This window comes from Staurois parvus, unplaced genomic scaffold (assembly GCF_062004578.1).
Source record: "Staurois parvus isolate SC_StPar_1 unplaced genomic scaffold, SC_StPar_1.0 ptg000015l, whole genome shotgun sequence".
NCBI classification, from domain to species: Eukaryota; Metazoa; Chordata; class Amphibia; order Anura; family Ranidae; genus Staurois; species Staurois parvus.
Genome location: NW_028317811.1, coordinates 2672322 through 2686490, shown reverse-complemented (window position 1 = coordinate 2686490; position 14169 = coordinate 2672322). Strand labels below are relative to the sequence as shown.

Sequence of the window (14169 nt, the reverse complement as noted above, 5' to 3'; positions counted from 1 at the left end):
CGGCAGAAGAGCAAAAGGGAGTACCCCTCCAGCAAGTCCCTTTTGTTCTCTTCTCCCATTTCCTTCATTTCTATGGACAGTGCACAGCCAGTCAATCTATACCTAGCATAGTTGCCATCAGGGGCGGACTGACCATTTGGAAACTCGGGCACTGCCCGAGGGCTCGGGGTCAGTAGGGGGCCCCATGAGATGCCCCTGGTACCTTTTTCATAGGCTTTTTTGAGTTTGAGCAAGGACACAGGGGCCCCATGATCCCCTATTGACCGGGGTCCCCATGAGTTGTCAGTCCGCCACTGGTTGTCATCAATGCACTTTGGCAGTATAGCGCCTATATTTGGTAAATAAAGCTTTATTATTTATTACTTCTGCACTTTAAGTGACCATGCTACTGTTTATGCTGATCTGGACACCAAGGGGTTTATTTACTAAAGCTGGAGAGTCCAAAATCAGACTCCCTTCTGCATAGAAACCAATCAGCTTCCAGGTTTCATTGCCAAAGCTTCATTGAACAAGCTGAGGTTAGAAGCTGATTGGTTTCTATGCAGAAGGGAGTCTGATTTTGGACTCTCCAGCTTTAGTAAATAAACCCCAAGTGTCATCTTATGCCTAGGTCATATTACTAATCACTCTAAATGCTAGATTGTGTTATTACTATTGTTAATCCATTTCTATGCCTACTTCATTATCAACCATATCAGGTAAAAATACATTCAGTTTGTCTTCACCAACTGGTTCAATGCCTGTTTTCTTTGATATAGTACTACTACTTGGTATTAAGTATAATAAAAGCCACCAAAAGAATAAACATCTATTATCTTCGACATAAGGTAATTCATAGGAAAAAATGCAATATGCAAATAACATTAGTTAGAAAGGAAAAAATAAGTGAAAGTGCAATGCATATGACATATTTGAATCAGAAGCTGCATCTTGGCACAGGACTGGTATATTTCAATGGTGACATTTAAGGTTGTAGATACGGTAAGTGTCAGGCACTAGATAATGTAAGTATATGGCTGAAGGGGCTCATGTAGTGTTAGGATTAGGTTAAGTGATAGCTGGCCATACACATACAGTACAGAGTTTTCCATTCAGTCTACAGGGTTTTTTTTTACTCTTTTTTGCATTCTTACCATAAATGGCTGTATGGAAGACATAAAGGTTTATTTGCTATGAGTGACAAACAGGTGATGCGTGTAATCTGTCAGTGGAAACACCACAGTATGGAACATTCATTGCATACTTGCATTATCTAACAATAAGCAACAAACACAGATACCCACTGTATTCAGGATTTTTCCTTCTTTTTCTTTGTATGTTCATACAGTACATGTGCATCTAGTTGCAGCTTAAGCTGTGCTCATTACTTACTTGTATATCTCCAGTGAATGAAGGCCATAACCACTTTCAATCTTGTATTTATCAGGATAAGCTTGATCATTGATAGTGACATTATTCTTATACCTGTATAAAAGACATCAGGATAAGCTTGATCATTGATAGGAACATTGTTGTTATACTTGTATAAAAGGCACAGCCAGAAATGAATGGGGCACATAATAATGTATCTTATACAGTACAAAGGCATCATGTAAATATAAGTTGGAGAGAATAAAATCAGAGAATTGGAGGCTTGGTCAATTATCATAATTTCATCAATTATCTAGCAATATATGCTGCGATGCAGTGATTTACTGCAGTGGTCTCCAAACTGCAGCCCGGTGACCATATGTGGCCTTTTGCTTGCTTTTATCTGGCCCTTGGGGCACTATTCCTCCCGTTGATATGAGGCATTATTCATCCAACTGACACCAATAGTGGGGCGATATTCCACCTACTGGCACCAACAATGGGACCTAATTTCTGCCACTGACATCAACAATAGGGCACTATTCTTCCGTCTGACACCAAGGATGGGGAACTATTTCTCCCACTAACACCAACAATGGGGCACTATTCCTCCCACTGGCACAAACAATGGGGTACTATTCCTACCCCTTATACCAAAGATGCACTGCTTACTGCCACTTACACCAAAACAATTTCCAATCCCAATGGCCACAGTCTGGCTCCCTAAAGTCTGAAGGACAGCAAACTGGCCCTGTGTTTAGAAAGTATGGAGACTCCTGTTCTACTGTATATGCAGTAGGTGCATTTTAATTCAGAACAGTTTGTGTGTATGTGAACTTCTTATAGAGAGATGCAAACCAGTCCACCACAATAAGACACAATTAAAAATACTTAATTATAGTTTTGTTTTTAAGTAATATCTACCTTTCCTGATTCCATCGATGTCCCAAAATGTTCCACAGCATTCGATCCAGTGCTTGTAGGTCAGAGGATGAAGGAACATAGTCCTCCATCCTCACTGCTCAAACTCCTTATTGAGTACTATCTGTTTTCCCACACTTGGGACAATATTATGTGCCCGGGGAACACTAAGGATGGAGTTCCCTGTGATGTCATTGGACTAACTCTGCTTTAAAGAGAAAAACACAGAATAGAATGTTTGTGGATTGACTTTCAAGTCAAGGCACCACAAAACAATTATTGAAATAATGTGCATACAGTAAATTCAGCTCATCTGCACTGAGACACTTCTAGTGAATAAAAATCTTTAATCAACTACGCATAAGGATAACAAGCAAATAAGCCATGGTGATGACAATGCAGCATACATTATGCTTTTGTGAATTAGGATCAATGCCAATTTAAACAACATTTTAGCATGAACACCTGATCATATGGTAGAGTAAGCTGTAGCTAGGCCTTCAGACATAACTGATAAGAATCAGGACACCCATTAAAGAGCGCATACCATGTGACTCGTGGCTCTGGCCATCCACTCACTGTGCAATGAAACTTTACAGTCTGTGTCTCCCAGATGGTGTGAGAACGAGGCTTAATGATGAAGACAGGAGCATGTAGCAGTGTGTCCTCATTTATCTTTTTGTGAAACTCTTCAGTGTCTTCTAGCTGGAAAAAAACAGCAAGTTACATTTGAAGGCAACAGTATACAGCAATAATGCTATGGGTTATATGGATATATACCTACAGTATGTCTAGAGAATAACAAATGAAAATGCACAAAATCAGTGTGACAATGGGGACAATTCACTAAAGGTTAAGGGATGCATTACAGTGCCTTGAAAAAGTATTCATACCCCTTGAAATTTTCCATATTTTGTCATGTTACAACCAAAAACGTAAATGTATTTTATTGGCATTTTATGTGATAGACCAACACAAAGTGGCACATAATTGTGAAGTGGAAGGAAAACGATAAATGATTTTCAAATTTTTTACAAATAAATATCTGAAAAGTGTGGCGTACATTTGTATTCAGCCCCCCTGAGTCAATACTTTGTAGAATCACCTTTCACTGCAATTACAGCTGCAAGTCTTTTTGGGGATGTCTCTACCAGCTTTGCACATCTACAGCATGAAATTTTTGCCCATTCTTCTTTGCACAATTGCTCAAGCTCTGTCAGACTGGATGGAGAGTGTCTGTGTACAGAAATTTTCAAGTCTTGCCACAGATTCTCAATTGGATTTAGGTCCAGACTTTGACTGGGCCATTCTTACACATGAATATTCTTTGATCTAAACCATTCCATTGTAGCTCTGGCTGTATATTTAGGTTTGTTGTCCTGCTGGAAGGTGAACCTCTGCCCCAGTCTCAAGTCTTTTGCAGACTCTAACAGGTTTTCTTCTAAGATTGCCCTGTATTTGGCTCCATCCTTCTTCCCATCAACTCTGACCAGCTTCCCTGTCCCTGAAGAAAAGCATCCCCACAACATGAATCTGCCACCACCATGTTTCTCGGTGGGGATGGTGTGTTCAGAGTGATGTGCACTGTTAGTTTTCCACCACACATAGTGTATTGCTTCTAAGCCAAAAATTTAAATTTTGGTCTCATCTGCCCAGAGCACCTTCTTCCACATGTTTGCTGTGTCCCCCCACATGGCTTCTCGCAAACTGCAAACGGGACTTCTTATGGCTTTCTTTTAACAATGGCTTTCTTCTTGCCACTCTTCCATAAAGGCCAGACTTGTGGAGTGTACGACTAAGAGTTGTCCTGTGAATAGATCCTCCCACCTGCGCTGTGTATCTCTGCAGCTCCTCCAGAGTTATCATGGGCATCTTGGCTGCTTCTTTGATTAATGCTCTCCTTGCCCAGCCTGTATGTTTAGGTGGACGGCCATGTCTTTGTAGGTTTGCAGTTGTGCCATACTGTTTCCATTTTCAGATGATGGATTAAACAGTGCTCCGTGAAATGTTCAAAGCTTGGGATATTTTTTTATAACCTAACCCTGCTTTAAACTTCTCCACAGATTTATCCCTGACCTGTCTGGTGTGTTACTTGGCATTCATGATGCTGTTTGTTCACTAATATTCTCTAACAAACCTCTGAGGGCTTCATAGAACAGCTGTATTTATACTGAGATTAAATTACACACAGGTGGACTCTATTTACTAATTAGGTGACTTCTGAAGGAAATTAGTTCCACTAGATTTTAGTCAGGGGTATCAGGGTAAAGGGGTCTGAATACAAATTTTCCTTCCACTTCAGAATTATGTGCCACTTTGTGTTGATCTATCATATAAAATCCTGATAAAATACATTTACATTTTTGTTGTAACATGACAAAATGTGGAAAATTTCAAGTCAAGGGGTATGAATATTTTTCAAGGCACTGTATGTTGGTCATGTGACCACATATCGCATGTAATAATGAAAATGTCAATTCACTATTGCTTGTATGCAGTATTTACCACAAAAAGCAAAAACGCTTAGTAAATACTGCATATAAAGGTGTTAAAGTCAATTCACAGAAGGAAATAAATAAATGTGGTAATTAAGTAGTGGTCCAGGCTTGCGATAAGTATGGCAATTGTCAGACCTGGTTTAGGAGGTCAGGGATTGGTTTAAAAATTAGGCAGGAAAGTGCAATCTGGATCAGGTGGCAGCTAGATTCCACTCAAGAGTTGCCTCTGGAGACTGATAGACTGCATAGCACAGAAGATGGAGTCCTTTGAATGCAATCTTCTGGAATTTAGAGTAATGCAGAAGAAGAGAAGATCGAAAGTGGTCCTTCCTTGGTCCTAAGGAAAGAAGCCTTAGGGAGAGCACATTGCTGGATAATGACAAGGATGCTGATACCCTCCAGAAGTTCCAGTTATTCAAGGCACTAATTAAGGAGCTCATAGGGTAACTTAAGCCCTTAACCCAGCAAAGTCATATCATACCAGCCATGACTAAATTGTTGGCTGAATTACATTTTTGGGCAAAACACCCTATCAGATCGTAGCTGGCGCGTTAGTGGGTATTTCGCAGGCATGTCTCCTCACCAATATATTGCTCAGTTTCAATGTAATAGCATCCAAATATATTAACTTTCTAAAATCTTGTGAGGAGTGTGATCAAATTAAAAATGATTTTTATCGGATTGCTGGAATCCCAAATGTGCTTTTGGTGCAATTGACGTTTATGCGATATGCATACGAGAACTTACGGCACTGTTTCAGGTAATTATCACATGAATCGGAAATATAATGCATGCAATATATTAAGTAGGGTTTCTTAGTGATTTACACAGTTTTTTTTCATTGTGCGTTATTTTACAACATACTCGGGGACATATCCCTTAGTGAATTGTCCCCATTGGTCATAATAGCAACTAAGAACTGATAACTTTTATGTTGGATATAGGGACTTTGTTCTAAATGAAGATTTGACAAATCTCTCAGCACCAATCTCAGGCAAGTCATGACTTTGTACTGCTAAGCACACAGGTATCAAACTGTCAGCCCTCCAGCTGTTGCCAAACTACAAGTTCCATGAGGCATTGCAAGATTGACAGTTACAAGCATGACTACTAAAGGTAGAGGCATGATGGGACTTGTAGTTTTGCAACAGCTGGAGGACCACTAGTTTGACACCCCTGGGCGGACAATAAGCCTTCTGATTAAGGATCAGCTAAACTGAAAGTTGTTATTTCACCATTTTGGCAAAATGCATTGGTGAAAATGAAGATGAAGACTAAATTCAGGCTTTTTATTCTTTGGGGGAGTGGGGGCTTTAAATGACTCCCAAAATTTACAGAAGTGCTTTTTAAATCTCCTGGACATGTTTTGTTTGCCAAAATGATGCATATGTTATTGTATATCATTATTTAACTTTTTTCACAGAAAGAAAAAACTGTGAAAAAGTATAATAAAAATTTAAAACAAGTACAATCAATAACAAACAAACAACACGAATAAGAACAAAAAGAAAAAAACTGAAATACAAACAGCATTAAATTGAAAAAATGAATCTACCCCCCCCAAAAAATAAAAACGTATGAAAGAAGGAAATATATTCATAGATCATTTTTTTCAAGCAAATTTTTGCTTAAGCAGCTCAATAAGTGAAACTGAGAGTTTCTGCTTTGGAGGAATTTTTTTAAAAACCTTCAGCCTTTAGAACCACTTTAAAGTCGGCCATAGATGAATCGAATCTCAGCAGGGACTGGCCGAGATTTGATCCATCTATGGGCAGGCCGTTTGTACTGAAGTCAATCCATAGATTGACTTCAGTACAACCAGCCTGTCTGATTTTTTGCATGCAATTACTGCTATATATAATTACTGTTATGCTTTTTTCCTATAGCCGCCAGTAATAATCATTGTGTTCTGCTGGCAGGGAAGGTTCCCCACCGGCAGAACCCAATAGTGCTTCAGGGAATCGAGTGATTTTCAAGGAAATCGCATCATCTATGGCTTGCTAAGGACCACTTGTCTTTGCAAGTGACGCTGCATATTTTTAAAAAAAGTTTTATTAAAGGGTACTTTTACACTACTTTTACACTATGTAAGCTTCTCTTTACCTTTGCATATAGTATATACTCTAAGGTTGATGATATATCTATATGCTACAATGCGCTGTTCCATTAAATACAAATAAACTAGTGCCAAGTATTCCAATAAATCAACAACTGATCAATATAACGTGCAATAAATAATCAATAATGACTTGTAAATTCATATACATAAATATATAAAAAATAAATATATAAAAAGTCCCAATTAAATGGTCAAGAAAGTGCTTTGTGCTGCAAAACGTCAGTTAAAGTGCTTCTGTGCTCAGGTGCTCTTCAAAAGAAACAAGCAAGCCCCTTACTGGATAGACATGATCTCAAATTATAGAGATCCAATGAGCATATATGTATCATGACCCCAGGCTGGCGCTCGCACAGTCAGACCATCACCGGAAAAGAAACTGGCTGCATCCACTACACTGATATGCGGTTCCACCGAAAATTCAATAAGGTATCAAATGCCACTCATCATAATAACATGGACGGACTGAACAAGAGAAACCGCATGGTGTAGTATATTAAAACTAACTGTTTTATTATAAAGTATTGCACTTACAAACTGGTGAGTAAGATAGGCAGCAGACAATTCAATGCATTAACCCCGCCGCAGTCTTAGAACGCACGCCAGTGTGTGATGACGTCACACAAGAACTCCGCCCAATGCGTTTCCCCAAAAATGGCCTCCTCTGGGATTGGAGATCACTTGTGCGACATCAGAAGCATCAATTTAAAGGGAAAAAGACCCGGAAGTACATCGATGCATACAGTCACAAGAGGTACCATAAACCGACCTTCTATAGTCTCGAGGGAGGAGGAGCCTAATCATGGCGGTGTGAGAGAGGGCGATGTGAGCGCTCTCCGCAGGATAACCGCCCTCCTTCCCTTGATGTTCCCCATGGAAGCTGCTAAGGTCCCCGGCTAAGAACTTACGGATGAGGGGGGGTCCCGAGAGTGAAGCGGAGGAGACGGAACTGCGGGAGTCCTGGACGGCGAGACGGCTGGGAACCTCTCGCTTGTGATTGCTGGGAGTGCGGGTGACGGGAGGCAGTCACGTGACCCGCCGAAGGGCAGTACTGGGAGACAGAGAAGCCGGCTGGCTTCCTGAATCAGGGGGAGACGCCGGCTCTCCGACTCAGCAGGAGAGGAAGGAGAGAAAAACGGCTGGCTTTCTTTGAAATCGAAGCCGCTGTGGTAGAGTGGTCCACATGATTGTCGGTATCCAGGAGTGAAACGGAGAGAGAGAGAAGAAAAGGGACTCGGAGAAGCCCCCCCCACCTCCCCCTCCTCTTCTACCCCCTCCCCCCCCCTCCCCCCCCCTCAGTCGAAGGGAAAAGGAGCAGAGCCACACCAGAATGCTGACAGCCTCACTGGAGAGAAGCAGCTGGAAGGAGGGTGAGTGAGAGTATCTGGACTATGTATTAAGCTTGTTCATGGATAGCTTCTTGGCGTGGCAGAAGAAATATATATAGAGAAAAAGGGGGAACCACCAAATAGGTTGAAGAAATTAGAACTCACCTAAAGGACTTATTCTCAGCATATATCTTAAAGCTTAAAAGAAGAGAACCTGGATACATTTAAAAATATGAAGAGCAAAAATAGTAAAGGGAATGCCCCCAAACACGCCCAATCAGGAACAATTAGAAAATTTACATCTCAAGGTAATGTGACCCCAGAAAGAACTCAGGGGGCAAGTGAAAAAAGTATAACGGAGAACAGTATGGATAAAAGCGCCAGATCTCCAGTGGAAATGGATAATAACCAACAAATATCAGGGGAAATAGAGTTAAAAGAAAATGAAGGAGAACTACAAATCCCAAATAAAAAGGAGATGGCAGAAATGTTTAGAAATCTGGAAAAATCAATTAAACAGGAAATGGGAATTATTCGGAAAGATCTGGGACATCTCTTGACTAGAGTAGAAGAAACAGAAGAAAAAATCAATAAACATGCTCAAATTCTTTCTGAACTGAAAAATCAGATAATGGAGAATAGGCAAGAACAGAAAAAACTGGGATATAAATTGGAGATACAAGGTAACATGCACAGGAAAAATAATCTCAGGATAAAAGGAATTCCGGAGCTTACACAAGATAAAGATTTAAGAGAGACGATACAAAAAATCTTAAACTCCATTATGGGTAGATCTAGAACAGAGATATTCCTATTAGATAATATATATAGATCAGGAAAGGCCCAACGAGATCGGGCGGAAGAGAGACTGAGAGATGTAGTGGTTCAATTTAATAAAATTGGAGAGAGAGAAGAAATATGGAAGAAGATAAAAGGAAGATATAATATTGAGTATGAAGGAAAAAATATACAAATCTTTGCAGACTTGACACCCGAGACATTATGGAGAAAGAGATCATTGAGACCTTTAATAGAACAGATGAAAAAACAAAATATACAGTATAGATGGAGCGGCTCAATGTGTCTAATCGGATGGAAGAATGGAGTTACTGCATACCTGAGATTTCCTGAGGATTTGAGAGACTTTTGTGACAAACTTAACATTCAAAGAGTAGGGGTTCCAGGTTGGGTGCTAGAGGGAGGGGAAAACGCCGAGGGAAAAGAGCAATGGCAGCAAGTTAGAAGAAAGAATAAAGAAGGGATGGAAAGGGGAACATTGAGGGAAATGGAGGGACGGTGAACCGTACAAGGTTAGAGTTCTACCTCAGGGCTAAGATCCAAATGTGACAGTAAGCTCACAAAGGATTAGATGGCAAAAAATAGGCCTGTTGGGGGGGGGAGGGGAGGGATAAGAGGGTTGTCGAGGGGGGAGGGGGGAGGGGGATGCTGGGGAGGGGGGAGGAGAGGAGGGAGGGTTGTGGTGGGGGAGGGGGTGAAAGATGGTATAGGGGGAAGGTTTTAAAAATACTCTGCATAGGGATGAGATGTATTCAAGAATTATGGAAGATATAAAATTTATAACATATAATGTAAAAGGGGTGAATAGTCCTGGGAAGAGATTTAAGCTATTTAAGGAGTTGCAACATAGAGAAGCCTCGGTAGTTTTTTTACAGGAGACGCATTTTGAGATTAAGTCAAATATCAAATTAAATACTAGAAATTATCCAACATGGTTCTATGCAGATTCCCCAATTAAGAGAGCTAAAGGGGTGGCAATTGGGTTCGCTAAAAATGTAAGGTGGGAGGTGGAGGAGAGAGAGACAGATCCTGAGGGGAGATTCTTGTTTTTGAAAGGTAGATTGCAGGAAATAGAGTGTACAATAGCGAATATTTATTGCCCAAATAAGAGACCAGAGGTATACCTGAAAGGGATATTAAGAAAATTGAGGGACTTTAAAAAAGGAAGACTGATAATGGCGGGAGACTTGAATTTATGTCTGGATCCACAGATGGATACAACTTCTCGTGTGCAACGAGAGGGAGGAAGGTCTATGAGGATCTTGAAGAAGGAGATATATGAGGGTCAACTAGTGGATATATGGAGGATAATGCATGGAAAGGAAAAATACTATACCTTCTTCTCTAATGCACACGAGATTTATTCAAGATTGGACTATATAATGGTAGAACATCAACTTATTGAGAGGGTGGCTAAAGTAGAAATAGAGACAATGACTCTCTCAGACCATGCCCCAGTTATAATGAAAGTAAGATGGGGGAGACAACTGACAGGAGGGGTAGGATGGAGGTTAAACGAGGCCCTTCTATTAGATCAAGAGACTGATCAGCAGATCAGACGGGAAATGGAAAGATATTTTCAGGAGAACGAAACAGGAGATGTCTCAATGGCCACTGTCTGGGAGTCCCATAAGGTATATATTAGGGGTATATTGCATGCGTTAGGGGCAAAAAAGAAAAGAGAAAGTAGTAAGAAAATGACAGGGCTCTTAAAAGATATAAATGACCTGGAACAGATCCATAAAAATAGAATAACATGTGAGATAAGACAGAAGATAATAGGAAAGAAGAAAGAATTGGAGATATTAATGGAAGAAGAGAGGAGGAGAGTACTCAATAAAGTTGCAGCGGAGAGGTATAGATGGGGAGATCGTCCAGGAAAATATTTAATGAAAGCCCTGAGAAAAAAGAAAAATAGAAATTACATAGAAAAAATAAGAAACCCCAAGGGAGAAATGGCTCACTCTACTAAAGAGATTGGGAAGGTATTTAAGGACTATTACAATAAGCTGTATAATATTAAGTCTCAAAACTTAGTAAATAATAGTGAAAATGAGAACAGAGAAAAAAGAAAGGCATATTTAAAAAATGCAGGACTACCAAAGATAGATGAAGATCTATTGAAATCCCTGGAATTAGAAATCACACAGGAGGAAATAAAAATAGCACTAAAAGATACTAAGGTGGGGAAAAGTCCTGGCCCAGACGGATACACCGTGAGGTATTATAAAAAATATAGCGAACTATTAATACCAAAGTTGAAGGAATATATGAATGCCCTGGGGGGAGAAATGGAGATTAGACAGGAATCCCTACAAGCCCATGTAACACTTATACACAAGGAAGGGAAGGATGCTACTCAATGTTCAAGTTATAGACCAATTGCACTCCTAAATGTAGATACAAAGTTATATGCAAAGGTCTTAGCAAATAGGATCAAAGACTTAATGCCAGAATGGATCCAGGGAGATCAGGTTGGTTTTGTATCAGGGAGGGAGGGTAGAGATAACGGAATTAGAACTCTGTTGTTGATCCAGAAAGCTAAGAAAGGGAAAACCCCGGCAGTGGTTCTCTCGATCGATGCTGAAAAAGCTTTTGATAGAGTAAACTGGAGCTTTATGATGGACACCCTAGAGATCATGGGGGTAGGTAGTAGAATGAGGGAATGGATAGGAAAATTGTACAAAACGCCATCCGCGGTTATTTTGGTCAATGGTGAAAAATCTGCACCTATAAGGATGTCAAATGGGACTAGACAGGGATGCCCACTGTCCCCATTATTGTATGTGTTAACATTGGAACCTTTACTAGAAACAATTAGGAAGAACGTAGATATAAAGGGAATACAAATAGGGGAAACGGAACATAAGGTGGCAGCTTTTGCAGACGATCTGTTGTTTTATGTGGGTAATCCTAGGATAACACTCCCGAACTTAATAAAAAGCTTAAAAGAATATGGAGAAATATCAAATTTAAAAATCAACCCGACAAAAACCGAGATCTTGAATATAAATCTCCCGAATAGTGAGAAAGAAAAGATAAAAAAAAGAATTCCCTTTTACATGGAGAGATAGAGAGATAAAATATTTAGGAGTTAAACTTACTGCTTCATATTCAAAATTGTATAAATTAAATTATATTTCCCTTTTAAACGAGATTAAGGAGGAATTGAAGAAATTGGGAGGAGGAATCCCGTCCTGGTTAGGACGAATAAATCTGATAAAAATGATAATTGTACCCAAAGTTTTGTATAAATATCAAATGATCCCAATAAAACTCCCAGAAGCATTTTTTAACCTCTTGCCGTCCGCCTGCTGTTTATAAACGGCAGGGCGGTGGCAGTCCAAGGTCGGGTTGCCGTTCCTAAACGGCACCCGCCTTTTCTAGCTGTGCGCGCTCCCTAGGAGCGCGCACCACCGCGATCCGGTGTCCGCTGTGTCCTCCGGACACAGTGAAACACCGATCGTCGGACGGGACCTCTGTACGAGGTCCCGGTCATGTGATCACTGATTGGCGAATCAGTGATCACATGCAAAGTAGTAAGCAAGATGTCACTTGTGACATCATTGCTTACTACGTGTGAAATCTGTGCATGATCACAGAGGTCACATGGTACAAGGCTATTCACAACAGCCTTGTACCATGTGACAAGCTGTGACCAATCACAGCTCACTCAGAATTTCTCAATGACTGCAAGAATGCAGACAGAGAGAAAGAGAAATGATTGCTTTTACATCCTATATGGGTGTAAAAGCAATCAGTGTAAAAAAAAAAAAAAAAATCTTCATCACCCCCCACAAGTAGTACAATGTCACCATGGTGACACTGTACTGCTAGGGTGACAGTATGTAAAAATAAAAAATAAAAATAAAAAATAATATAAAAAAAAATAAAATAAAAATGTAAAAAAAAATGTTTAAAAATTATAATGTTTGGTTATAAACTAATTTGGATTTTTTTTTTTACTAAAAAAATAACGGAATAAATTTTGGTCAAGATTTAGGATGAAATATTATTTATTTGCAAAATTTTATTAAAAAAAACACTTTTTTTCAAAATTTTTGGACTTTTTCATTTACATAGTAAAAAAAATAAAAATCCCAGCGGTGAATAAATACCACCAAAATAAAGCTTTATCTGTCTCAAAAAAATGGTAAAAAATTCATATGGGTACAGTATTGCATGACCGCGCAATTGTCATTCAAAGTGTGATAGCGCTGAAAGCTGAAAATTGCCCTGGACAGGAAGGGGGTAAAAGTGTCCGGACAGGAAGTGGTTAAAGAAATTAAAAAGATGATAACAAAATTTATATGGAAAAATAAAAAATCTAGAATATCGTATGATTTGATGAGTAGAGGTAAAGAGAGAGGGGGACTGGGAGTGCCAGATTTTAGGAGATACTATAATGCTGTAATTTTAACAAGAATTTATGATTGGACACACAATATAAGGGGGAAAAGATGGGTGAAGATAGAGAATGATCTGAGTGGAGTTGACCTGAGTAGAAATATATGGGCACCAGCACAATGTAGAGGCTTAAAAGAAACCACGAGTGTGTTTACATTGAATGTCTTAAAGGTTTGGGATAATTTACACAAGTATATGCATTGGGATTTTAATTCACAATTAATGTCACTAAGGAATATGGAGTATTTTCCACCAGGTATTGAGGGGAGTATGGGAAAATGGATCAAAAAGGAAGACATTCAACTAAGGGATATTATGGACGGAAAGAAATTGAAAACATTGAAAGATTTAAAAAAAGGTGGAAGGGAACTTTTTATTAAGATTGATGAGTGGAAATATCACCAATTAAATCACTTTGTTGAGGGTCTTCCGAAACCCATAAGAGGGAGAAAGGAGTGGAACTTGTTTGAGAGGTTGTTGGAATCACGGGGAGATGGAAAACGGGGCACGGCAAAAATGTATAAAATTCTCACCGAGTTAGTCACGGAACTAAAACCAAGCTATATAGAAAAATGGGAAAGGGATTTGGGAGTGGAGATAGATGAGGATAAACAGAGGAAGATATATAGACTCACACACGAGAACATTAGCATGAGAGAGGTGGAGGTAAACTATAAGAGTTTAGTAAGATGGCACATTACACCAATTGTGGAACACAAAATGGGTATAGAGAAAAAAAAAAAAAAAAGAG

General features: G+C 39.5%; 1 protein-coding gene across 2 annotated transcripts in view; it reads right to left on the bottom strand.

Moving 5' to 3' along the window:
- Positions 1 to 14169, bottom strand: part of MYOM1 (myomesin 1) — a 127563-nt gene that overhangs the window by 84391 nt on the left and 29003 nt on the right. For both annotated transcript variants that reach the window (XM_089678160.1, XM_089678168.1), the window contains 2 exons: positions 2819 to 2976; positions 1372 to 1464 (listed from right to left, as the gene is read on the bottom strand). In XM_089678160.1, the coding sequence (XP_089534286.1) occupies positions 1372 to 1464; positions 2819 to 2976 (251 nt within the window). The remainder of the gene's footprint in view (positions 1 to 1371; positions 1465 to 2818; positions 2977 to 14169) is intronic.